The sequence below is a fragment of the Panthera pardus genome, unplaced genomic scaffold, assembly GCF_024362965.1.
Source record: "Panthera pardus isolate Hobbes unplaced genomic scaffold, ASM2436296v1 HiC_scaffold_6, whole genome shotgun sequence".
NCBI classification, from domain to species: domain Eukaryota; kingdom Metazoa; phylum Chordata; class Mammalia; order Carnivora; family Felidae; genus Panthera; species Panthera pardus.
This window is the reverse complement of record NW_026526991.1, coordinates 24,297,841-24,325,125: the sequence shown is the minus strand read 5'-3', so window position 1 is coordinate 24,325,125 and position 27,285 is coordinate 24,297,841. Positions and strand designations below refer to the sequence as shown.

At 35.8% G+C, this 27,285-nt stretch overlaps 1 protein-coding gene and 1 non-coding gene across 3 annotated transcripts in view; one reads left to right on the top strand and one right to left on the bottom strand.

The window, feature by feature from the left end:
• Nucleotides 1-27,285, top strand: part of CFAP54 (cilia and flagella associated protein 54) — a 290,383-nt gene that overhangs the window by 78,704 nt on the left and 184,394 nt on the right. For both annotated transcript variants that reach the window (XM_019446503.2, XM_053894838.1), the window contains exons 20-25: nucleotides 5,111-5,287; nucleotides 8,596-8,688; nucleotides 8,947-9,132; nucleotides 18,361-18,497; nucleotides 22,268-22,415; nucleotides 24,808-24,963. In XM_019446503.2, coding sequence (XP_019302048.2) covers nucleotides 5,111-5,287; nucleotides 8,596-8,688; nucleotides 8,947-9,132; nucleotides 18,361-18,497; nucleotides 22,268-22,415; nucleotides 24,808-24,963 — 897 coding nt within the window. The remainder of the gene's footprint in view (nucleotides 1-5,110; nucleotides 5,288-8,595; nucleotides 8,689-8,946; nucleotides 9,133-18,360; nucleotides 18,498-22,267; nucleotides 22,416-24,807; nucleotides 24,964-27,285) is intronic.
• Nucleotides 23,064-23,148, bottom strand: TRNAQ-UUG (transfer RNA glutamine (anticodon UUG)). The gene has a single exon. It is a non-coding gene; the product is annotated as a tRNA-Gln (tRNA).

Below are 27,285 nucleotides of genomic sequence, written 5' to 3'. Positions count from 1 at the left end.
ATTGTACATTATAAAATGGTTACCACAATCAGCTTAATTAACACATTTATCGTATCATGTAGTTACCTTTTTTTTTCTGAGTGAGAACACTTAAGATATGTTTTCTTGCCAGATTTCAAGGATGCAATACACTATTATTAAGTGTAGTCACCATGCTCTACATTAGATTTTCAGAACTTATTCATCTTATAACTGGAAGTTTGTGCCTCTTGACCGAATCCCCTCTTTCTTGCCCTTGGCAATCACCATTCTACTTACTGTTTCTATGAGTTTGACTTTTATTTTTTCAGATTACACATACACATGATACCATACAGTATTTCTCTTTGTCTGGCTCATTTCATTAGTATAATGCCCTCAAGGTCATACATGCCGCTCCAATTGGCAGAATTTTCTTATTTTCTAAGGCTGAATAATATTCCATTGTATATATGTAACACAGTTTCTTTATTTATCAATGGACACTTAGATTGTCTTCACATCTTGGTGATAGTGAATAATGCTGCAATGAACATAGGAGTGCAGATACATCTTAAGATAATGATTTCATTTGCTTTGGATAAATACCCAGAAGTGGGATTGCTGGATTATATGATAGTTCTATTTTTAATTTTTTGAGGAACCTCCATACTGTATACCACATTGGTTGTACCAGTTCACATTCTTACCAACATTGTACAAAGGTTCCCTTTTCTCCACATCTACACCAACATTTGTTATCATTTGTCTTTTTGATAATAGACATTCTAACAGGTGTGAGATACTGTCTCATGGTGGTTTTTATTTACATTTCTCTGATGATAAGTGATGTTGAGCATCATTTCATGTGCCTGTTGGCCATCTGAATGTCTTTTTTGGAAAAATGTCTATTTGGGGTTTTTTTTGGTCCATTTTTAAGTTATTTGACTGGATTGATTGCTATTGAGTTTAGAGTTCCTTATATATTTTAGATATCAAGGCCTTATTGAATGTATAGATTGCAAATATTTTCTCCAGTTCCATAGGTTGTCTTTTCAATTTGTTGATTGTTTCCTATGCTGTGCTGAAGGTTTTTAGCTTATTTACTTTTGTTTTTGTTGCCTATACCTCTTCTGTCAGAACCAAAAACAATTGTTGCCTAAACCAATGTCAAAGAGCTCTTCCTTTATGCCTTCTTCTAGGAGTTTGTGGTTTTCAGGTCTTATGTTTAAGTCTCTAATCCATTTTGAGTTGATTTTTACATATAATAAGATAATGGTCCAATTTCATTCTTCAAATATGGATATCCAGTTTTCCCAATACCATTTATTAAAGAACCTATTTATTAAAGAACCTAAAGAACTTTCTTCATTGTATATACTTGGAGACTTTGTCAAAAATTAGTTGACCATATTTCTGGGCTCTCTATTTTATTCCATTGGTCTTTCTTTCCTTCTTTTCTTCTTCCTTTCTCTCTCCCTTCCTCCTTTCTCTCTCTCTCTCTTTCTCTCTCTCTACCATATTTTTGATTACTACAGCTTTGTTATATAGTTTGATCAGCTTTGTTCTTCTTGCTCAAGTCTGTGTTAGCTATTTGGATCTTTTGTCATTCTAAATGAATTTTAGGATTGACTTTTCTATTTCTGAGAAAAATGCCATTGGAATTTTCATAAAGATTGCATTGAATTTGTAGATCATTTTGTGTACTATGAATATCTCAATAATATTAATTCTTCCTACCCATGAACACGGGGAATTTTTCCATTTATTTGTGTCTTCTTCAGTTTCTTTCATCAATGTTTTAGGCGCAGACCTTTTTTACCTCCATGGTTAAGTTTATTGCTATTTTCTTGTTTTTGACACTAATATAAATGGGACTGTTTTCTTTATTCTTATTTTTATTTTTTGAATAGTTTGTTGTTAGTGTATAGAAATGCCACAGATTTTTATATGTTGATTTTGGATCTTGCAACTTTACTGAATTTGTTTATTGGTTCTAACAGTGTTTTGGTTGAGTCTTTGCAGTTTTCTCTCTATATAATCATGTCATCTGTAAACAGAGACAATTTTCTTCTTTCTTTTAGATTTAGATACTTTTTATTTCTTTTTCTTTTCTGATTGCTTTGGCTAGGATGTCCAGTAACAAGTTGAATAGGAGTGGTAAGAATGGGCACTCTTGTCTTCTTCCTGATCTTAGTGGGAATGCTTTCAACCCGTTGCCATTGAGTACGATGTTAGCAGTAGGTTTGCCATATATGGCCTTTATTATGTTTAGGTATGTTTCTTCTATATCCAGTTTGTAGAGGTTTTTTTTTTTAATTATAAAAGGATGTTTAATTTTGTTAAATTCTTTTTCTGAATCTATTGAAATGATCATATTATTTTTATCTTTCATTTTGTTGATGTGGTTTATCACATTTATTGATTTGTATCACATTTATGTTGAGCCATCCTTGCATCCCAGGAATAAATCTTACTTCATCATGGTGTATAATCCTTTTAATGTATTGTTATATTTGATTTGCCAATATTTTGTTGAGGATTTTTGCATTTATATTCATCAGGGACGTTGACCTGTAATTTTCTTTTGTTGTAGTGTCCTTGCCAGGCTTTGTTTTCAGGGGCATACTGGCTTCATAAAATCAGTTTGGAAGTATCCCCTTCTCTTCATTTTTTTTGGAATAGTTTAAGAATGATTGATATTGATTCTTTAAATTTTTCTGATTCTGGGCTTTTCTTTATTGGGAGGTTTTTGATTACTAATTCATCTCCTTACTTGTTATTGGCCTGTTCATCTTTTCTATTTCTTCATGATTCTGAGTTGGTAAGTCATATATTTCAAGTTATTGATCAATTTCTTCTAGGTTATATAATTTGTTGGTGTCTAATGTTCATAGTAATGTCATATGATTCTTTGTATTTCTGTGGTATCAGTTATAATGTCTCCTCTTTCATTTCTGATATTATTTGAGTCTTCTCCCTTTTTCTCTTAGTCTAGTTAAAAGTTTTTCAGTTCTGTTTATCTTTTCAAGAAACCAGCTCTTATTTTAGTTGATCTTTTCTTTATTTTTCTGGTCTCTATTTTATTTATTTTCTTTCTCATCTTTGTTATTTCCTTCAGTCTACTAATTTTAGGCTTAGCTTTTTGTTCTTTTTCTAGTTCCCTTGAAATATAAAGTCAGATTGTTTATTTCAGATCTTTCTTTTTTCTTAGTGGAAGCATTTTCTTTATAAACTTTCTTCTTAGAAGTGTTTTTGATGCATCCCATAGATTTTGGTATGTTGTGTTTCCATTTTTATTTGTCTTAAGATTTTTAAAATTTTCCTTTTTACCTCCTCTTTTTTTTAAAAAAAAATAAACAATGAATATTAAAGAAGTTCAAAAAAATTTTTTTGGTCATTGAGCCTATAATCATATTTTTTCTCATTTGATTTATAGATAAATTAAATTGTATTCATACACTTTCTAATATTAAATTATCCATATATTCCTGGGAGAGAGACAATATAATTACCATACATTATTCCTTTAATATATTGCTAGATTCGATGTATTAGTATTTTATTTAGAATGCTTGCATTTATATTTGTAAGAAGATTGCCCTATGTCTTTACATGCAGTCACTTTTCAAGTTTTGTATCAAGGGTATAATAATTTTGTCAAATTATTTGAGAAGCTATCTATCTTTGTCTGTAGTTACAAAATTTTTAAATAGTATAGGAGTTATCAGTTCCTTGAGATTTGAAATTTTTTAAAAATGAAATCAGTTGAGACTGACGTTGTGGGATGAATTTTTTGGATATGTTTCTCAGCTCTATCACTATCTTGCATTCAAATTTTCTGCCTCTTAAATTAGCTTGCTGATTTTGTATTTTCATCCCTAAATGGTCAGTGATGTTTTGCATCTTTTTTGTACTTATTGGCCATTTGTAGATCTTCTCTGGAGAACTATCTGTTCAAAACCTTTGTCCGCTTTTTTTTAATGGGGTTATTTGTCTTTTTATTATTGACTTGTAACAGTTCTTTATGTATTTTGAATACAAATCACTTATCAGATACATGATTGGCAGATATTTTCTCTTATTCTGTTGGTTGTCTTTTTACTTTCTTGATGGCATCATTTGAAATTTTTAATTTTGATGAAGTTTAATGTATCTACTTTTTGGTGTGTGTGTGTGTGTGCGTGTGCGCATGCATGTGTGTGTGTGAGTGAGTTTGCTTGTGTTGTCATATCTAAGAAACCATTGCCTAACTCAAAGCAGTGAAGGTTTACTCATATGTTTTAAGAATTTTATAATTTTAGCTCTTACATTTGGGTCTGTAATTCATTTTGAGTTAATATTTGTACGTAGTGGATGTAGGGGTACTTTATTATTCTCCATGTGGATATCTGATTGTCCTACTACCATTTGTTGGAAAGGCTGTTTTTTCTCTATTATCCATTTAATTTTAATCTTTATGTGGATTTTTGCTTTGGACCTCAATTAAAGAGTCTGTGCCTTTTAATTTAGTTTAAAAGACAACTTTAACCCATTTACATGCATTATAGTTGTGGATATGTTTAGACTTTCTTTGGAAATCTTCAGATCTTCAGATTTTTATTTTTTTGTTTTATGAATTATCTCTCAATGTGTTACTTTTTGAAATGGTGCTTACCTTACTTTCAGGCTCACCGAATAGGTGTTTTTATTTCTCCTTGCTGATAGTAAGAAACTTTCAATAATATTCATTTCATAAGTCACATATACCAGTAGTCTCATTACTTGAGAGTCACATTTCAAGTTGCATTAAGGGTAGGTGTATAGTTCATCAGTATATATAAATGATTGAGCTATGAATTAGTTAAGGACAGTGAAATTATGATGTTAGGTATTCATAGGGTTTGATATGAAAATGAAATGTTTAATATTAATATAATGATAACCATATTAGACATGTAAGTATGCCTCCATTACTTTATTTAATTTATAGCTATTTTTTACTTGGCCTTATTTAGTAGCTAAAGCATTCAATGCTTGAAGCAGGTATAATTCTGAGGCTCAAAAAGCTATATATAGCAAGATAATGTTGTTTAACATTACCAGAATTCTAGAAATATAAATGCACTTCAAATCTTGAAATGTATTTTTCTATGTTCACACTTTATTATAGGAAGCATATTCTTTAATTGAGAAGATTGAAACAGAACAAAATGCCCTATATTCATATCAAAAATATGTGGAGAGTTCGAAAAGAAAGAAAAGCAGAATCCCTCCCCCACCTATCCTGCTATCCCGAACTCATTGTTCTGTGACATTGAAACCTGCTCCATTTATTTCAGATGTTAAGGTATGTTGCCCATTGTGATCTTTATTTCAGGCAAAGCGACACAAGTACTTTTATGACTATCATGATTGATACCTCTGTTGCTCTTAGGACTTGAATAGTCTTATTTATAAGCACTGAACACTGGGATTAGTATTGTAATGTCTTAACTACGTTTCTTCATGACCTTTCCTTCTTTATGCTATTTCCCTTTATGCTGTATATATAGCCTTGCTATCCCCAAATGTATAGTAAGGAGAAACAGTAGAGAAGTATTTCTGTCTTAAGTATCTTTATCACCATGGCACAGTCATATGCTGACCAAGTGTGTGTTCAAGATGGAGAAGGTCTCAGATGACCTGGAATCAGACATTTGAGGAGGATAGATGTTATTCTCAGAGCCAATGATGGAGATAGGAAATTTGGAAATAGCAAATTTTGAGGTTCTTCCCAGAGTTCTTCCAAGTAAATGGGGGATTCTTTTAATATAAACATATGACAGTTCCAACCATATTATAAGTCATAAATCTTTATGTATTTATTGAAGGATGAACTCTTTCTCCCATCTCCAATGCCTTGGAACTTGGCCTAAATATGATTGTAAGTTGAGATTTAGTGTCCTCACAAGCATTTGGTTCCACCTGATTTCTATTTTAAACATTAAATTTTCCTTTTTTTGGATGATCAACAACATTCTCTTTGATGTTGTATAAAAAATAAAGTTTTATCTTTGATTGTTTTTAGGATATTCTGCTGAACTTATATCAACTTGGTATAGTGGAAAGGGCACAGGCTTTAAAGTCAGACAGATACAGGTTTAAAATTGTAGCTCCCCTACTTTCTAGCAATATGACCTTAGGAAATCTAAATATACTTTCTGAGGTGGTGGTGATGGTGGTGGTTTTATTTGTAAAATATGTTTATTGTGAAAATTAAATGAGATAACATATAACATTCTTGGCACATTATACTTGATGTTCCACCATATCTTATATTAAACATGTATAGTAAAGTTTGCTTAAGACAGTTAATGATGGTATAGAGTGTGATTACATTATTTGATGATTTTTTCGATAAATTGTATCCAGTGAGCATTACTGAGTATCTTTTACCTGTCCAACTCTGTGCAAGATAATGGAGGTACAAAAATAATCGCAAAGTTTGATTCCATTCTTTGAGGAGCTTCAGACTAATGGGATATGGACATCAGTGAGAAGTAATATCACCTTTATAATGCTTTATGATTAGGGAAATAGAAGTAACATTCATTTTACACCTAACTGTGCTGTAATAAATGCATTATTATAATTGCTAGCATTTTGAAAGTTAAACTTTGGATTTTTTAGATCTGGTTACAAATGAGGATTCACTGATTTTGGAAATTCGGTACAGAGCTAAGACTAGATGCCTTACCAAGAGTTTTTCTTTGTTTTCTTTTTTTTTTTTTCAAATGTTTTGAAAAAATTCAAAATCTTTTTTTATGTGTTTAAAATTAGTAAATAGTCTATCTTATTACATAATGCTTAGAAATAGGAATATATAAGAATTCAATATCTGACCTGTAGTTGTGGGACCTGTCACTTAGCACATTATATGAAGTTTATATATATTGTAAATTAGTAGAGTTGTGTGCTCTAGGAAATTATTGCTGTTACATGCTCATCAACACTAGATGGTGCTGTGGTCTTAAATAATATTTCTGATTAGAGGGTTCAGCCATCTTCTGTTTTATCAAAATCTCGTGTTAAGCATTTGTTTCATTAAAATCTGTTTTAATAGTTGAAAATGCTGATGTTATTAATAAACTTTTACTTCTAAAGTTAATGGTGATTTGTTCATGGTGTCTTTACTGTTGTGTAGATTCTAATTATACGTTGTTCCTTATAATTACACAAACTAAGATGTTTTCATTTGTGGAACAAAATAAAAATATAAATCTGCTTGTAAAAATGCTTTTAGAGAGAATTTACCCTTCAAATTCTAGTTTACATAGAGAGCTTAACTTAGAGGAAATAATAATCTAAGTCATATAATACAATCTTTCTGCCTTTTTTCCCTTCTGTGTAAAATGGTACTCTTTTTTGCATGGGAAGTTAAGGAAAGTTAGTTTTTAAAATTTTTTCTGAGAATCATTTGATTTTTTTTTCCCTTTCTGGCTTCAGCTTCCAAGTTCCTTCAATGCTGTCTTTGTCGTTGGAGTTCTTCCTTTGTCTAGTGTTCCTTAATTACCTGAGCAGTTTTCTTTATAGACACAGAAGTTTGGACACTTGTACCAGAAACTCTAATTCATTGAGGGTAGGCAGACTTGGGTATATGTAATTTTTAAAAATGGTTGATTCTGTGAAAACTGCATTTTAAAAAGTGATTCTGCACAGCCAGGGTTGAAAACTAGTTGTGCAGATAAGACACCATTAGGATTTTTCTGTTGACCTGGAGGAAGAGGCTAAGCTATAAGAGGCAGTTGCTTCTTAGAGACAATTATGTTTTCCCTTCTTTCCAGTTTTCCTCTCATTTAGGAGTTGAGATTTTGGGAGTGACACAGTGATGACAATCTCCCCAACCCCAACCCCAGGACCGTATGGCTCCTTTATAATGCCATTCCCTAGGTATCAACTTGCTCCCTTTTTCTCTACAGTGAGAACAGTTCATTCCAGTGAGCAATCTCCATTATTTTGACATCTTGGCAGAAGAACCATTTCTAACCACTTAATTAAAGTTCAAGTTTGATTGTTCCTGTAGAATTTGCATTTGCTTTTGGTTCCCGCATGTATTTAAGAATGATCAAATACCATGCTACTATCTGATCTTAAGCAAATTATTGAACATTTTTGTGTCTCCATTTCCTGTAAAGCAAAATGACAATAGTAATCCCATTTCATACAGATGTTGCAAATATTAGAAAGTTTATGTAAATTTCCTAACAATATTTAGCATATAGGAACTGCTCAGTTCATGGTAGTTAAAATAGTAACAATGAGTAATAGTCTTTGTAGTCTCAGGGAAACAAGCCCTATATTTGTCTTTATTATTATATTTTTTTGAGAACAAACCTAAATATATTTGTAAACTTAGATTCCATGTTTTAAAACTTGAATAGTAACATTTGCATTTGGAAAAGTATTCCTTTTGCCACATCTTTTTTGCTTTCAAAATTTTATTTAAATTCCAGTTAGTTGACATATAGTGTGATAATAGTTTCAGGTGTACAATTTAGTGATTCAACACTTCCATACAACACCCAGTGCTCATCACAAGGGCCACATCTTGATAAAAGAAATTGAATGCCTTGTTAAACAGACTATAGATAATGGGCTCATCTTTCTCCTCTGCAGGTCTCCTGGTACTGCATTTTGGGTTGCAAAGCAGAAGGAAGCTATGGAAAAGTAAGGCTAAACAATAATCATCTCCCAAACTCAGGAGAAGCGGTATGTCAAATTAAAAAAAAAAAAAAAAACAACTTTAAACATCAGGAAATCTTACCCAAAGACTCATTTATGACAATTGAGTGTTTTTCCCTCCTTATAATGTCATTATTTCAGTGAATTTCAATTTAAGTGATAACTAAAATCCAACAGTGAATGCAAAAGCTTTTGTTTTTTATTACGTATAAGGGTTAATCATATTTTTAAAGTCACATTACTTCAATATTCCATACATAACTTGAAATATGTTTTTGTTAACAGATACCAGCTGATGGTAAAAGCATTTTTGAAGTGAAAGGTTTAGAAACAAATGAAAAATATGTCTTTGCAATTGCTGCTTATTCTTCTAACGGGAAGCTTATTGGTGATGCCATTGGGGAGACAACTAAACCAATTCTGGTTTATCCACCTCTTTCTGCTGTTACTACTCGGATGTTCTTGACGCAGGTAGAAGAGATTCTGCTAATTTCTTGCATTTTTTTTTTTCTGTTGAGCTGTTACTAAGTAATTTCCAATGGGAAAAAAAGTCACAGCAGATATTTTAAAGCTCCTGTAATACGTATTTTCCATTAGGGCAGGGTAGTCTCATAAAATAAGAATCATTTCTTTCCTTTTTAGTGAATTTGATTTTTATAATAGCATTTTTCCCCTGGATTACAAATGTAACACATGGTAATTTTAGAAATTTAGAAAATATTGAAATGCACAAAGAAGAAAATACATGTTAACTGTTATCCTGTCATCCAGAGTAGCAGTTCTCAACCTGGGGCAATTTTGGCCCCTAGGGGACATTTGTCAATGTCTGGAGACATTTTTGGTTGTCATAACCTAGGAGGGTGCTTCTGGCATCTGGTGGGTAGAGGCCAGGGATGCTGATAAGCACTCTAAATGTAAAGGACAGCCCTCCATAACAAAGAATTACCCAGCCCAAAATGTCAGTAGTACCAAGATTGAGAAACCCTGATCCAGAGGTATCTTTTCATTTGTGTGTGTGTGTATGCCTGTGTACACTTACACACACACACATTGTTATATAAACATATGCATACACACATATGTGTTTGAATTTATGTATAATATCTAATTTTAATTATAGTATATATTATTTTATATCCTGATATTTTCATTTAATATATAATTGACAATTTTTTCATTCCATTAAGTATTCTTCCATAGTATAATTTTTAAATTTTTTTTAATGTTTATTTATTTTTGAGAGAGAAAGAGATAGAGTGTGAGTAGAGGAGGGGCAGAGAGAGAGGGAGACACAGAATCCGAAGCAGGCTCCAGGCTCTGAGCTGTCTGCACAGAGCCTGACATGGGACTCGAACTCATGAACTGTGAGATCATGACCTGAGCTGAAGTCGGATGCTTAACTGACTGAGCCACCCATGTGCCCTCATAGTATAAATTTTAACAGCTGTATTTTATAACGGTATTGCATCTTTTTTTTTTTTGATATTGCATCTTTTAATGATATTGCATCTTATAGATAGATCATAGTTTACTTAGTAATCTTTATTGTTGGGCAGTTAGATATTTTCCAGTCTTTTGCTAGTATAAGCAAAGCTGCCTTATACATCTTGGTATATACATCTTTATCTGCATCCACGATTGCTTTTTTGAGATGGATTTACAGAAGTGAAATATCTGGGTTAGTAAAGACACGCAGACCTGAGTTCAGGTTCACACCAGTCATGTAATATTGAGCAAGTAACTTTCATCTGTGAAGTGGGAATAATAATAATAGTAGTTACCTCCCAGATGTATTAGGAGTATTAAATGGAATTATGCATGCCAGATGTTTAACCATAGCAATTACCACACAGTCGGCACTAATAAATATTGTTATTGTTTTTAGTTATGAATATACTCATGAATTAACATATTTGCTGAACTGATTGCCCGTTACCAGTGAATAAGGACACTAGAAAGAGTGACTCATTGACCTAAGTCTCAAGAATCTAATTTTAAGCCTATTGTTGGCTATAGAAATGATGGCTATTTAAAATTTTATCATGTTTCTATTTTGCTATTTTTTTCTCTTAATAGTTGATTAGTATTAGAAGATAAGATCTTAGTGGTATTTTATATTATCATATTTTTCAAAGAAAATTAAATTGAGGGAATTGCTAGGACTTAGCATATCATATTGGCTCATGGTTTTCTGATGTTTTTATTTCTTTGGAATCTAATATATTTCCTAATTTGCAGTGATGGCGTTATTTCAAAGTGAGGAACTGAGTATTTTATCAAGGCCTAATTTTTCTCCAGGGAGGTTTGACTTTTGGGTTTCATTTGGCAGAACCTTCATTGAAAGTTAATAAAACCAACCCCCAGCTATTCTGTTGGAATAACAAGAAGTGTCATGAAGTAATGACCAATGTTTCATTATTGATAATGATATTTACAGTACTGTATTCATTTATGACAGTATCTGAACGTTCTCTCTCATAATGTTAAGTGACTGAAGCAAAATTTTCTTTCTTAGTAAACTTAGTAAAACTCTTTAATTTACAGCTCGAGTTTAAGCTTTTAAGTTCCAGCAAAGAAAATGTACCTTGCCTTTGGAATTGCAGTCTCTTTTTCCTGACAGTGGTTAGTTTTTAGTTTCAGGATGATTCAGTTCTTTAAAAAACATTATCATATGTATTTTATAGTAAGACAGTGACATTTCGCTAAATGCCTATGATTAACTTGGCTTGGAACATTAGGTTGTACTTTCACTCAACACTATTCTATAGACATTAATAAAGTCAGTCGAATCTTTATTAGGTTTCCCCTCAGTGTAGAAAGCTATTAATTTAGGCTATCTGGAAAATTGTTTGAGGAACCTTTATAAACGATATATTTTCTACAGATATTTTCCAATTTCCCCTTCTTTATAGCCTCATTTCTTCTTATTTTTCACCTTTAAGTCAGGAGTGACTAGATAATATGATAGAAAATGTAGAAAATAAGAGACCTAATGAGGAGGACTGTAGGAATTTGGGCAAATTGCCTGGTCTCAATTTCCCAATCTCTAAAATGGATATAAGACCAAATATCTGGATTATTGAACTACTCAATCAGATAATGAGTGGGCACAATGACTTATTGAGAAAAAGAAATCGGGGATGTATTTATTTAAAAACTACTATGTGCCAGGCATTTAAAAATTCATTATTTTGTTTATTACAGTAATGCAGTGAAGTGATACTATTATTTTTAAGTTTATTTATTTATTTTGGGAGAGACAGAGACAGTGCAGGTAGGGAAGGGACAGAGAGAGAGAGGGAGAGAGAGAATCCCAGCTGTGCTGCCAGTACAGAGCCTGACTCAGGGCTTGAACTCATGAAACCGTGAGATCATGACCTGAGCAGAAACCAAGAGTCAGACACTTAATCGACTGAGCCACCCAGGTGCCCCACAGTGAGATGATACTATTAATTTCATTGTATGGTTTAGGAAACTGAGATGAATTTAATCCTTCCTCTGCCAATCCCATTTTATTTGAGAAAGGGTGTCTAAGGGAAGTCACGTAATTAAGTAACCCAAGGTTACTCGGGTAGCAGGTGATAAGCCTGATGCTTGAACCAGCTCATGCCTTTCTACTGTTCCGTCCAGGTCCAAGAGCCATGTACTCAACCTCTAACCTGGGCCAGGTTCTTCTAGAGCCCACATCTCTGCCATCTCTTCTCTGCTGGGTTGGTGTTGTTCAGTGGGTCTTGATGATCAGTACTGGCAGTAGATTTCAGTGTCAGGAGGTGAATGCTTTGTCAGTATCTCAGTGGTGGCAGGAGAATGAAATTCATACTTTTTTTTCACTTTATATATGAATTCATCAAAACTCTTTGATAAATAGAGGTTTGCCTTTTGTCATTGATCAATTACAAATTAAAAACAATAAAGCTAGCAGGGAAAAGATAGCCATCCCATTTTTTATTTTGTTTTTTTTTTTATTTTAGAGAGAGAGAGAGAGAGAGAGAAAGCATGAGCAGGGGAGAGGGGCAGAGGGAGAGAGAGAGAATCTTAAGCAGGCTCCATGCTCTGTGTGGAGCCCGATGCAGGGCTAGATCTCATGATCCTGGGATTATGATCTCACGATCCTGGCATCATGACCTGAACTGAAATCAAGCGTCGGATGCTCAGCTGATTCAGCCACCCAAGCGCCCCTAGTTATCCCATTTTAAAAAGCTCTTTAAGAAGTCTCGACTCTTCTTTTTCCTCTTGTTCTCTAACTGAATATTGCTTCTCTCCCTACTTCGTCTGTTTATTGCTGAATTATTTATTGTCTACTTTGTGCTAGGTTCTGTGCTAGATGTCATCTCTTGTTCCTTTGAACTGTCTCTTTTCTCAATCTCATTACCACAACATTAACCCATATTTAGGTAATTTTGACTTATGGTTTCAGTTAAGACTATGATTGCAAGTAAGGGAACCAGCCTGACTTAAGGAATGCAGTGAGGCCCTGGGAAGGCACTGGACCCCAGGCAGCCTCAGGCCTCATACCTTTGGTTCTCTGTATATGTCTGCTTCTTTTTCTCTAAAGATTGACTTTCTTTCTTTCTTTCTTTCTTTCTTCCTTTCTTTCTTTCTTTCTTTCTTTCTTTCTTTCTTTCTTTCTTTTTTAATGTTTATTTATTTATTTTCAGAGAGACAGGGTGCAAGCAAGCATGGGGGAGGGGCAGAGAGAGAGGGAGAGAGAATCCCAAGTAGCCCAGAGCCTAACTCAGGGCCCAATCCCTTAACTGTGAGGTCATGACCTGAATCCAAATCAAGAGTTGGATGCTTAACTGACTGAGCCACCCAGATGCCCCTAAAGACTGACTTTCTTTACTTCTCCATCTCTAAAGGAAAAAATGGCAGCTCCTGTATTTTTATATATCCTTCAATTTCAGGTATAAAGAGAGGCTACCTGGTTGCCTCCTAATCTGGATTCCAGATTCCTAGGAAAGAGATTCTGAGTAATCCACCAAATATAATGAATCTGATCTCTTTTTTGATGTTTGACCACTGACTTGTTTTTAAATCTCACCCTCTTTTTCCCTTTGATTCCATACATAGGCAGTCTGATAGGAGGTCTATGAGCTTACCTTTGGTGCTGACAGGAAATGTAAATCTCCCAGCTGGCAGCAGCTTTCCCCATTCCTACCCCTTCCCACCCCCAAGCACTAATCAAAGCCCAGCCCATTCCTTCCCAGGCCTGCTTGTGCCTGTCCAACATTCCCTGGGAGCCTCTTGTGTGAGTAATAAACTTTCTCTCAAATTCTTCTGGTACATGTAGTGCCATCAGCCTAGACAGCAGAGCCACACTTTGGGTGGGGGTCCATTTTGCTTTGCACAAGGTGCTATAAAGCACCCACCTTGGGTCAGGCACTCACCCTGGGCTAGTCAACTGTGTTGTAGTACAATTATTGAATGTCCTCTTCTGTGAATGTAGGAAAATTACCAGGAAAAAAAGATTTTAAATTTTGTTTAACATGTTATTATTGTGTGCTTACTCTGTGCTAGGCAATGCTCCAGGCTAGTGATTATAAACCTTGAGTGCGCATCTTGGAGTGCTTGTTAAACAGATTGTTGTGTCCTACCACCAGAATTTTTTACTCACTAGGTCTGGGGTAGGGCCTGGAATTTTCCATTTCCAACAAGTTCTTAGGTGATGGTTATACTGACGGTCCAGGGACCATACTTCGAGAACCACTGCTCTAAGCAAAGTCAACAAAATGCTATGATAAGAGATAGGTAATAAACAACACAGTAAATAAGTAAATTATCTATGTTACAAGATAAGTTCTATGGAAAGAAAAAGTGGAGTATGTTCTGAGGAATTAGAAGTGTGAGGTGAGAGAAGGGAAAGTAGTTCACAGTATCAAATAGGGTGATCAGGGAAGGCCTCATCTAGAAGGTGAGATTTAAGCAGAGACTTAAAGGAGGCAAGGGAGGGGCTTGCAGGAGAAAGAAAATTCTGCAGAAGGAGCTAGAGCAACAGCCCTATAGTTTTCAGAGTCTTACCTGCTATGTTTGATAAACAGCAAGGAGGCCATTGTGACTGGAGCAGAGAGACCCATGGAGAATAAAAGAATTGGTTAGAGAGGTAAAAGGTAAGTAGATGGGTGGGTGAACAGAAAAAGACTTCTAGGCTACTGTAAGAACTTTGGCTTTTAAAGTATGGAAAAAGCCCAAATGTCCATCAGCTGATGAATGGACACACACACACACACACACACACACACACACACACACACACTGGAATATTACTCGGTGATCAAAAAGAATGAAATCTTGCCATTTGCAACAACGTGGATAGAACTAGAGTGTATTATGTTAAGTGAAATAAGTCAGTCAGAGAAAGATAAATATCCTATTATTCCACTCATGTGGAATTTAAGATACAAAACAAATGAACATATGGGAAGGGAAGCAAAAATAATATAACAACAGAGAGGAAGACAAACCATACGAGACCCTTAAATACAGAGAACAAACTGAAGGCAGCTGGTAGGGTGTTGGGAAGAGCTAAAGAGTTGAGGGGCATTAAGGAGGGCACTTGTTGGGATGAGCACTGGGTGTTATACGTTAAGTGACGAATTACTGAATTCTATTCCTGAAATCATTATTACACTGTATGTTAACTAACTTGGATTTAAATAAAATCTGTAAGTTCACCATCTTATATCATGGCACTGCTCTGTTAACCCACAAAAAGTTGTGAATTTACAAACCATAGTTTTATCATGGTATCTTTGCTTGTTTTACAATGTCCGCTAATTGAATAAATGATATTATTTTTAGAAGAATATGCTTTAAAAGGAAAGAACATCCAATTTTAATTTCACCCAACTCAATTACACATTAAATTAAAAAAGAAGAATTTTAAAAAAGAAGAACTTTGGCTTTTACTTTGAGTGAAATGAACAACCATTGGAAAGGTTTTTTTTTTTTATGAGAAGTGGGATGACATAATATGACTTCTATTTTCGAAGTCTCACCCTGGATGCTGTGTTGGGAATAGACCATAATAGGACAGGAATGGAAGCAGAGGGACCTCTCTATTACTGCAACCCAATGAGAGATGGTGGTAGCTTGGCCAGTGTGATAATAGTTGATGTGGTGAGAAGTGGTCAGATTCTGGATATGTTTTGAAGGAGGAGTTCACAAGAGTTCCTAGTGGAAATAATATAAAGAGAAAAAGAAAAGATGACTCTAAGATGTTTAGTTGACAAACTGGAAGGATAGACTTGACATCAACTGAGCTCAGGAGTGCTGTGGGTGGTATAGATTTGGGGCAGAGGGAAATCAGAAATTCATTTTGAGACATGTTGTGGTAAGATGTTTATTAGATATTCAGGGAGAATTGTTGAATAGTCAGTTAGATATATGAATCTGGAGCATGGGAGAGAGGTCTGGGCAGGAGAAGGATTTGAGATTAGTCATGTGGCACAGCCATGGGGCTGGATTATTCCACTAAGGAAATAAGTGCAGACAGAAGAGAGAAGAGGTCCAAAGACTGAGCCCTGGGACATGCCAGTGTAAAGAGATTGGGGAAAAGAGTAGGAGCTTGCAAAGGCAACTGAAAAGGAATGTGGGGAAGAAAACTGAGTGTGGAGCTTGGGAAGACACAGAGGATCATGTATCAAGGAGCGTCTCTACTGTACTTAATTATTTCATTAGTTTTCTGGTGCTTTTTTCTCTTATTTTACTCTCACCCCATCTAAAATCTGTAAGCTCACCGTCTTATACCATGGCACTGCTCTGTTAACCCACAAAAACTCATGAAGTTACAAACCTTAGTTTTATCATCGTATCTTTTCTCGTTTTACAATGTCCACTAATTGAATAAATGACATTATTTTTAGAAGCATATGTTTTAAAAGGAAAGAACATCCGATTTTAATTTCACCCAACTCAATTACACATCATCTGCTATTAATTTCCATGGTAAGTGTTAGAATTATATGGTGTTTTAGTGACCACCTAGTCCAACTCCCAACTCCTTCATTTGACCAATGCAGCCAGTGAAGTGACCTCATCCACCGCTCTAGGTCTTGGCTCTCCTATTTTTACTGAATATCAGGCTCTGTACAAATTATTTAACTTCTTAATCCCTCAGTTTCCTCATCTGAAAAATAGGAATGGTCATAGAGCTCACTTCAGTCAATACAATAATGCATACAAAGTGCTCAGACTAGTACTTGACATCTTTAAGTACTTCCACCTGAGTTTTAAGACCTTCTGAAATCATATCCCATTTTACCTGTCCATCATGTTTTCTGCTTTTCTTCAAATTCTGACCTGTCTTTCCAGTCTCTCCTAAATGTTCTGTGATGATTTTCACTATTGGACCCTTTTCAGGTTCTGTCTCAACTGTGCCCATGTGAACCTTATCCCTGCCTTAGGGTTCAACTCAAGCACAGACTCCTTTTTGAAGCCCTAATTTCTCCTTTTCTAAGCCTCCACAGTTATTATGTTATTCTTTGTAGTTTTTCTGGTGATTTCAGGTGTTTTATGTTTGTAACTTGATTAGAGTTTAATGGCATATAAGGTCATTTTAAGCTTTGAAGAACCTATCCTCACAGTGGTTAGTGCAGAGTAGAAACTTCGTAACATTTTACTGGTTGGTTGATTATGAGGGTGGAGTTGGCAGATTGAAAAAGTTCCGGCCCTGTAAATTATTCCTTTGAGTGGACTATATTCTAGCAACATGCCATTTACATACTTACTTAATTTGTTTGTACTTTATATCCTACCTGCTTCCATTAAGAATTTGAAGCAGCACGTAACTTATGTGGTGAGATTTCATATTGTTGTACATATTTGAATAGAATGATTTTAAGGAATATCTTTAAGGAAATATATTCTACCAAAAGAAATAGGTAAGTTGATGATTTTTCTTCTCTCGAGCTTCTATATTTTACCAGTGAAATCAGTTATTTTGCCTAATGTTGAATGTGTCAAATTAAAAGCGTATCATGGCCTTGGAGCACCTGGGTGACTCAGTTGGTTAAGCGTCCAACTTTGGCTCAGGTCATAGTCTCACCATTTGTGGCTTCAAGCCCTGCGTTGGGCTCTATGCTGACAGCTGGAGCCTGGAGCCTGCTTTGGATTCTGTGTCTCCCTCTCTCTCTGCCCCTCCCCCACTCGCACTCTGTCTCTCTCTCTCTCAAAACAAAAACAAAAACAAAACATATCATCGTCTTTTGGAAGCATCTCTGTGTTATTTTTCACTCTTTTCAGCTGTGAACCCTTTGTTGCACAAAAGCTCTGAAAGTGTCAGTCAGAACCAGAAAAGAATGAAGTATATTTCATATTTTGGGTTTGGGAAATCTGATTGTTTCTCTTGGAACAGATTGTTCATTATAACAGTGTCTGTAATAAATGGAGTGCACTGCCGAGATGGATGGAAATGAAATTAATTTGGCTCAGATGTGATCTTTGTTTTGCTTATGAGAATTTGAAACATCCTTACAGAGTTTCAAATTTCCATGCAATTTAGAAATAAAAGAGATTTCAAAATGTGTCTGTCTCCCTTGCCAGTGGCCATCGATACCTTACTGTGGCCCCGTGGAACAAAACAGCAAATGTGAACAACTATGTATGAAATTAGTGTGTGAACAGACCTTATCAGAATTCCTGTTTAAAAGATACATTTCACCAATAAAAATATAATGTATGATAATGTACTTTTTCTTGTAGGTTGCCTATCAGATTGGTAACTATGAGTTGGCTAAGAAGGTTTTCTCACCAGTTTGGGATTATTTTGTTGCTTCACCACATCATGATGAACAATCTGTTATTTGCTTAAGCAATATAATGACTATTACACAGAGAAGGTAATTAGAAATATTCTTTTAAAATATTAATTTGCTTATTGAAAAATATGGATGTTGTATACAAAGCCTATAATTCATTTTCAATTTCATGTTAAGATAGTCAATGTAAAACTATTTTTAATAGGTGTTGTAATAAGCATACACATCCCAAGTTCTTGAGTCCTTGTTAGAAACTTCTTTGCTAGAATAAGAAAAAGCACAGGAGACATTTAGATGCATTCTGAAGTTAAGGTAATGAAGGCTATGGAAAAAAAAATACCAACTACTAATCAAGATAACGTCAGTTATACTGGAAAACACAAATATGCTCTGGGGACTTTTATAACAGAGAACGGTCAGGTTGGGGTTAATAGTTATGGTGTGATGGGTGGACTATTAGGTTTAAAAGACTTTTTCTTTGCTTGAAGAAGTTCCCAGGATTAGACCATCAGGAACTGCAAATAGGTTGGTATGGGTCATATAAAACCACAGGCCATCCTTTGCTTTATAGTTGGTTTTTCTTAAAAGAGCAAAGATTAAGAGCAGCCTCAGAAATGAGCATTGGTGTGATTTTAGGCTGTCTCAACAACAAGTTCAAAAACAACAATCTCCTTTACCTACTTGTTAATAATACCTGAAATTCCTTTCCTAAGAAGACAAAACCCTTTATTCATCAGTTAAAGATAGTGACCTTAAATGCACATGCTGGTGGAGGCAAGGCATTGATAGTGCTTATTCACATAAAAGTAGAATTCCATTCAATGAAACAACTGTAGACTTAGCATTTACCATGTACAAGGATGCTAGGTGTTGTTGTGTAGGATGGATTTGAGAGGCATTTCAGAAGAGGAAGAGACGGGGCTTGGAAGGTTTTATGTGATGTGGGGACAAGAGAATGGAAGTAGTGAAGCTTACTGGGATTGCCGTTGTTAACTGACTGGCAGACCTATGATGGGTACTAGAGGAATGAGAGAGGTGGGATGAGTCTTTGGAGGAGATAATGAATTTGATAGGAAGTATTTTGAGTTTAGTTTTCCAACAGGATGCTTTTGTGGATATGAGATGCCCAGCAGGTAGTTGAATATTTAGTGCTGACACTCAGGAGAGAGGTCAAGGCTAGAGATAGATTGAGAAATTGTCCATGAGGTCATCATTGAAATTTTGACAATGAGTGCTATCTCCCAGGGACTAACTGTTTAGCAGAAAAGATAGAAGCTGGAATTAAATGCTGGGCATTACTTACGTTTAAGAGGCTGAAGCAGGAAATGGAACCAAGGAAGGATACTGAAAATAGTTTGTGCTAGTCTCAGCCTACCAGTAATCAGTGTTGTATCTGAACCAGCCTTTATGGTTCTTATTATGATTGTGAGGCACCCTTCAGCAATAAACATCCAGAAAGTTTGAAAAAAAAAATAGAGGTTTATTACTTACAGGATCTGGAAATTGCATGGCATAGTTGGGGCCCCACAGCAAGTTCATAGGTGAAGAGAGAGAGAGCCAGCATGGGCCTGGGGTTCTGCTTTTATTGAGGTCCAGGGTGGGTGCCTAGGGTTTCACAGGCTCACTCTTTGTTGTTGAATTTAAAAAGTAAGAGTGGTGGGGCGCCTGGGTGGCGCAGTCGGTTAAGCGTCCGACTTCAGCCAGGTCACGATCTCGCGGTCCGTGAGTTCGAGCCCCGCATCAGGCTCTGGGCTGATGGCTCGGAGCCTGGAGCCTGTTTCCGATTCTGTGTCTCCCTCTCTCTCTGCCCCTCCCCCGTTCATGCTCTGTCTCTCTCTGTCCAAAAATAAATAAGAAAAAAAAAAAAAAAAAAAGTAAGAGTGGGAATTTAAAACAAGGGAGGAGAAAAAACAGTGGCCCAAATCGTCATTTATCAAAATCCACTAAGATTTCTAAAACAGAGGAGCCTCAGTGAGGGAGGTGGCCTGGCTCTTTAGCTAGTTGTGTGACTGGCAATGTATTTATTCGAGATAGCCCTCTTTGAAGTGGATGCCTCTTTGAAGTGGATGCCTCTTTGAAGTGGATGCTTTGGCAATCAAAGCTTAAGGCAGACCCTTACATTACAAAAATAAATACATTAAGAAAACCCAACTGTCAGAACTTTTTTGACAAAAAGGAACAGTCCAGGAGGTGAAACTCTGGAAAAGTACATTGTCAAGGAAAGTGAGACCCGGGAGGGACGGGTCAGCAGTGTTAAATGCTAGTGCAAGGTCAGGCGGAGGAGTTGTTCAAAAAGAAATGCTCCGGAGAAGTTGGATAGAATAAAAACTAAGGAAGCTTTCCCCCCTATATTTTGAGAGAGAGAGAGAGAGAGAGAGAGAGAGCGAGCTGGGGAGAGGGGCAGAGGGAAATAGAGAATCTTAAGCAGGCTTCATGCTCAGCGACACAGGGCTCAATCCTACAACCCTGGGATCATGAACTGAGCCAAAATCAAGAGTCAGATGTTGAACCAACTGAGCTGCCCGGGTGCCCCAAGAGGTGACTTTTAGAATTGGCAATTAGGAGGCCGTTGATGAGTTCAAGACAGCTAGTTTTGTGGTGTGATGGGCCAGAAACCTTTTGCAGTTGGGTAAGAAGTAAATGGAAATGGAGAATTGTAATTAGCTAAGATCACTGATGTGAAGTTGGTGTAAAGAGAAGAGGACAATGGCAGAACAATGAGGGGGAAGGCAGGCTTAAGGAAAACATTTTGAAGAGTGGAGGAAGCAGAGACAGTGCAGGGGGAGAAACAGGATACAAGCAAATCCACACGATAATGACATCATGGTGGTAGAGCCTGGAGGGTATAGGAGCTCATGGGGTGGAGAACAGGGGGTTTAGAACATCTGCTCTCAGGAATATGAACAAGGAGACATTAAGGATAACCAGAGGTTATCAGAGGTTACCAGAAAAATTGGTCTATGCAAGGTCAGGCACGCTGATTATGGCATAAAAAAAGGGGTGTAGAATCTAAAGTGTTAGAGAGGTCTGAGCTGGATAGGGAAGGAGACAGAACCAGGAGGAGGCAATAGCCTGGACGCATTGCACATGTCATGTGGACAAAGAAAGCGTTCAGTGTGGGTTGCAGGAACGGAAGAACTAAAATTCTCCTAGCAAATATAATTTCAGCATTTAACATGGTGGTAAACCAGATCATCTTCAAGTATGAATTACTGATGTCAGATCCTTTCCTGTTTTTTAGAGATAGAGGGTGGGGAGGGAGGAGGGACCTGAAACTTAGATGGGAGGGTTCGTCACCAAGTAAGGCTGAGAACAAGGAAGGGAATATTGGAAACAAAGTCGAAGACTGCAGATTTCACAGTTTTGCCAATGTTTGGCACTGTTGACTGCAATTTAGGAAAGATAATTAGAAATAATCCAAGAGTTATTAAGACTCTGCCTCCTTGCTTCCTTTTCTCCCTGCCTCAATCTTTCTCCTTTTCTCTTTACCCATGGCTGATTTTGCTATAAATGACCCTTATTTTCAGAAACTTTATTAATTGAAATATTATGCTTCTGAAGGTCTATAGTGATTTCATTATATTGACAGAAAAGAAGTTTACATAATAGAACCAGAAAATTTTGCCAATATTTATTTTTATTTGTATCTGATATATGTCAGCACCTTAATTTTCTTAGCTGTGAACTTGTTGTTAAACATAGTCTTTAATTTTAAACAGCTGTATGAGAGAAGTTGTTCCACAAATTTTTGCTGTTATTGTGTAGATATTAAGAACCTATCAATCTAAAAATGCATGTTTACACGATCATTTTATGTTTATGCCTGTGACAGCGTTTACTTCCTTTTGCAGATTACATTCAGATATTTTGGCAGAGACTTCTTCAATCCTCTTATACCTTTTTCTTAGAAATATTTTTGTAACAAGTGACATTAAAATTAAAGAAGAAAATCTTTTCTGTGATAATATTAAAGGCAATGAGATTTTCCCCTCTCAACAAGTAAGTGAATTAAAGGGACTGAAAATGTGCCAATTTCCCTTTATTTGTTTCTTGATGTTTCAAGTTCATGTTCTTTCGGGATTGTGTATCCTGATTTGTGGATAGACTGAGAGATCATTTTATGATTGTGCATGTTTATTTGATATTCCAAATAGGTTTCATAGGCCCGAGTTCATATATATTTTTCTTCTTTTCAATTGATCTTTTTTGTCTCTGTAAAAGTAGTATAAATTTCAAATATTCAAAAAATGATAAGGTATAAAGTGAAATCTATTGTAATTTTATTACTCCTAAAAATATTATGAGTTTGTTTTCTCTGTTTTTTTTATGATATCTGATTTATAAAAATATGCATAGGCAAATTATTATTTAAAAAAAACTTTTTACAAAAATGCCTTCACAATCTACTTGCTATTCCATAATTTGCCTACTTAACATTTTTAATAATTTATCTTATACGTGTTTTCATGCAGGTACATATCAATTTACCAAATTCTTATTTTTTAAGTTCTTTTTTTTAAAAAAAATTTTTTAATGTTTATTTATTTTTGAGAGAGAGAGAAAGACAGAGTGTGAGCTGGAGAGGGGCAGAGAGAGAGGGAGACACAGAATCCGAATCAGGCTCCAGGCTCTGAGCTGTCAGCACAGAGCCTGATGTGGGGCTCGAACCCACAAACTGTGAGATCACAACCTGAGCCAAAGTCAGACGCTTAACCGACTGAGCCAGCCAGGCACCCCTTATTTTTTTAGGTTCTTAGTTTATTAATCCTCTCATGAAAAATCTGCACAATCACCACAGATAAAGTCACTGTGGAACCTTTATTCCTTCTGTTGTCCAATATCTGGCTCACTTGTTGCTTGCACCAACCTTGGCTTCTGCAGTTCTCCTGACTTCTTTATTCTGTTCTTATGGTCCTTTCCCTGTTTTCTGGAGGTCTGTTTCTTCTCATACAGGCCATGTCTTGCAAGTCTATGCCTGGGTTCATTTTTCTGTGCATCATCCAAGGAACAATAAATTATGCTTAAGCCAGTTGTCTCGCCACCACCAAAATGGGTTCTGAATCCAAATACAAAGATAGCATCTGGTGTGATCTTGTCCATTTTGGCTTGTTTTTCCTGAATTTCTATCTCAGGTACTGTTGCCTTTCTGGGGTGAAGAACATCAATGACCGTTTGTTTCCATACCAAATTCTTTTTAATTTTAATATTGCATTCCTGTACAGAGACAGGAATGTGACCCATATTCTACTGATGGATTCTCAGGGTGGTTATCAGCATTTCTGTGTGTACCTTTGCAATCTTATAATGCTCTTGCTTTTAATAACAATCCTTTGCTATTTTTTTCCATTCTAGATTGAGTGTCACTCTTTGTCCCTCTCCCTCTTTCCTTCTTTACTCACTTTAGCTACATAGAGGCTTTTCCTGTGTGTTTGCTTTTCACAGTTGCTTTTTCCTACCCTTGCATTTATTCATTAGTTAATCAACCAATAAATTGTTACATGAGACCATGCCAGTGTCTATGGATCCAAAAATGAAAAAAACATGACGCTTTTGTCCAGGGAAATTCATGGTCTTACAGAGCCCAACCACTCATAACCATCATCCTGTTCTTTATGTGTTGCCCTTAGTTTCTTCTTTCAGCATCCAGTCTGAAAATTAAGGCAGGCTTTAAGTACTTCAATCAATGAATTCCAGAATGCTAGACTACCATTCTAGTAATAACTTACTCTATGGAAATTTCTCAATGCCAGTTTTCTGTGTATGTTATTTTATAGGTATATATAGAAAAATAATGAAATCTTCCTCCAGGAAAGGGAAAGGAAAAGTAAGATAAGATTCTTATTATTTTTAAGTAACATTTAATCACAAAAGCCTAACTTTCTATTTCACTACCATTTTTATTTAAGTAGCACAAGTATAATAGAAGATTAGTTTGGTCTATTGAAGATTCATCATTTTTTTTTTTTTCACAAATCCAGAAAGACAATGGGACTGTTAATCAAGTGAGGGACAATATTACAGAGATATAATATTTTAATTATTACTTGTTATAATTTATGTTTTGAAAAAGCTAGATTTTTTCTAACATTAAAATATAGCCACATTTTTATTTTACCAATTAAAAAAGATTAGTTCCTTTTTCATTACTAGTGGTATTTCTATTGTTTACAAAATATTCTGAAGTTTAATTCTAAGATGGTATTATCCATATGTAGCATTATTGGGAAATTAGAGTTGTTCTTGAGTTTAGATTTTCTTCATACCAGCATTTCAACATACCAATGTGTTGTTAAACCAGCAGGATCACATTTCCTACCCTTTCTTCTCCTTAGAGGCACATTAATTAAGCACCTGATGTTCCTTTCCGGTAACAATACCTGTTTCTTTACAGATTGCTAGATTAATTGAATGTGAGAGAATATTAGTGGCATTGGACCTTAGCAACTACCTAAATGATTCCAGTTATGCCCTTCAAGCTGTGACTCAGTGTTATGGCCTCCTTGCTCCTATAATCTACCACAGTGTTGTTTTGGTACCTGTTGTACAGGTAAGCATATTCACCCCACCCCCTTAAAAATAAGGATTTTTTTTACAAAGGCAATTCAACAATGCATTTTGGAAAATGAAAAGCAATGTATCTCTCATAATGTACAAATAGGTCAAAGACAAGTGTTATGAAATTTCATGAGTTAACTGAAAAACATTTTAATAATTTAAATTATATCTGGGCAAACAGACATAAATAAAACATAAAGGCTCAAATGTGTTTCTCTGAAAACATTCAGCCCCATTGCTGTCCATGTTTAAATACTGGCAATCTGTTTTTCTAGATTTTTTAAGTCATTTCAATTTGTATGCTTTTGTAATGTTAGAAGCAGCAATACTTATTCAAAAACATATTTTTAAAGCCATCATCTGGGGAAAAAATTGGCGAATGACCCAAGAAAAATTACTTGGGTGTCTTGGTGATGGAGAAACTGGAATTTATGGAAAAAGAATAAGTGAGAGCTGGGTGAAGGGGTTATATTAGTTGTTTATTCTTCCTAACAAATCACCATAGTGAATCTATCTCATAGTTTCTGTGGGACAGGAGGCTGGAAATGGGTTGGTTGGGTCTTCTGCTCAGGGTCTCTTCAGGCTGAAATCAAGGTGTTGGCCATAGCTGTGATCTCACCTGAGGCTCTGGAGCCTTTTCCAAGCTCACTGGTTGTTGAGAGAATTTATTTCCTTGTGCTTGTATGATAGGAGGTCCTTAGCTCCTGAAAGCTCACCGCCAGTTCCCTGCCACATGGTCTTCTCCATAACATGGCAGTCTGCTTCCTCAAGACCATCAGGAGAGTTCCTATAATATTCATGAAGTCTTATATAACATAATGTAGTCATGAGAGAGAAGATCTTATCACATTCACAGGTTCTACCCACATGTAAGGAGAAAGGATTATAACAGAGCTTGTACACCAGGGAGTCCACATCTTGTGGACTGTTTTAGAATTCTGCCTACCACAGGGAAGTAATGAGAGAGGTAAGGTTTTACTGCAGATACTTATAGAAAGTTTTCATCATCATCATTGTTGTCATCATTATCATCATCATCATCAACTCAGATTTTGAGAACCAAGAAGATGTGAGTGATCTCATGCAAAGCATAAAAATTTTTAATTCACCATGGAGAAAACTAACGAGAGGGCTTAAGTAATTTAACAAATATTTGCCTTGGAATGGCCATACTGGAACATAGACATGCTCCTTCTCCCGTATTCCCTTAAGCTCAGCTGCTTGGGAGATCTGCTTCTAAAATCCAAAATCTCAACTCATAGTTGGCAGCCTTCCATGTCATTTGTAGATTGAATGTAAAGCAGTATTCTCAAGTGTGGAATATGCTTTCTTCCAAACCCAAAGGCATTGTCCTTTCTTCTTAGAGGAGAGAGATGCCAGATGTCAGACCTATTCTGGGGTAGAGAGTTTGTTTCAGCACACCCGAGATATTTCATTAATGTGGCAGTTTCCTGAATCTTCATCAGGTTTATTCCTACCCTCTGGAAGGCATGTATCTTATCAGGGTCTTTAATGTACTTGCCTTTTCTTGCTTTTTATGTCTAATTAACATTTTTTTTAAGTGTTATTGATGTACTGGTCCCATGTTTTGTTTTGAGAAATGTCCAGAGTGTTCAGGTCCTTTCATAAAATACGTCAGAGGGTGGGAGAGTTACCATTGCCCTGGGGCAAGATGCTAAATATATACTTTTGTCTTCCCAGTATGAATGGGAACTTTTTCTGGTACTTCTTCCTCACAGGATAGAAAAGAAAATATTAGCCATGACAATGCATGGCTTTTACTGTCCTCTAGCAAGGATGCCACACTGGGGCCAGCAGCTGCAACTGGTGCTCAATTGGTTGAGTTCAAGATAATCCACTGTCATCCTGTAGCATCCCACTGATTTAGAATGCCTTTAGCTATAGCTCAGAGAAGAGGTTATAGCTCTGAGGAAAAGCCTTAAGAAAGGAATTTCTAGGGGCGCCTGGGTGGCTCAGTCGGTTGGGCATCCGACTTCGGCTCCGGTCATGATCTCACAGTTCGTGGGTTTGAGCCCTGCGTCAGGCTCTGTGCTGACAGCTCGGAGCTTGGAGCCTGCTTCGGATTCTGTGGCTCCCTCTCTCTCTGCCCCTCCCCTGCTTGTGCTGTGTCTCTTTCTCTCTCTCTCGAAAATAAATAAACATTAAAGAAATAGTTTAAAAAATAAATAAATGTAAAATAAAAATTTTTTTAAAAGAAAGGAGTTTCTAATTAAATTGTATTGTTTGGAATAGAAAAGTGAGTGAAACAGAGAGGAGATTCTAGAAATAGGCCTCAATATGTGTGAGAATATAA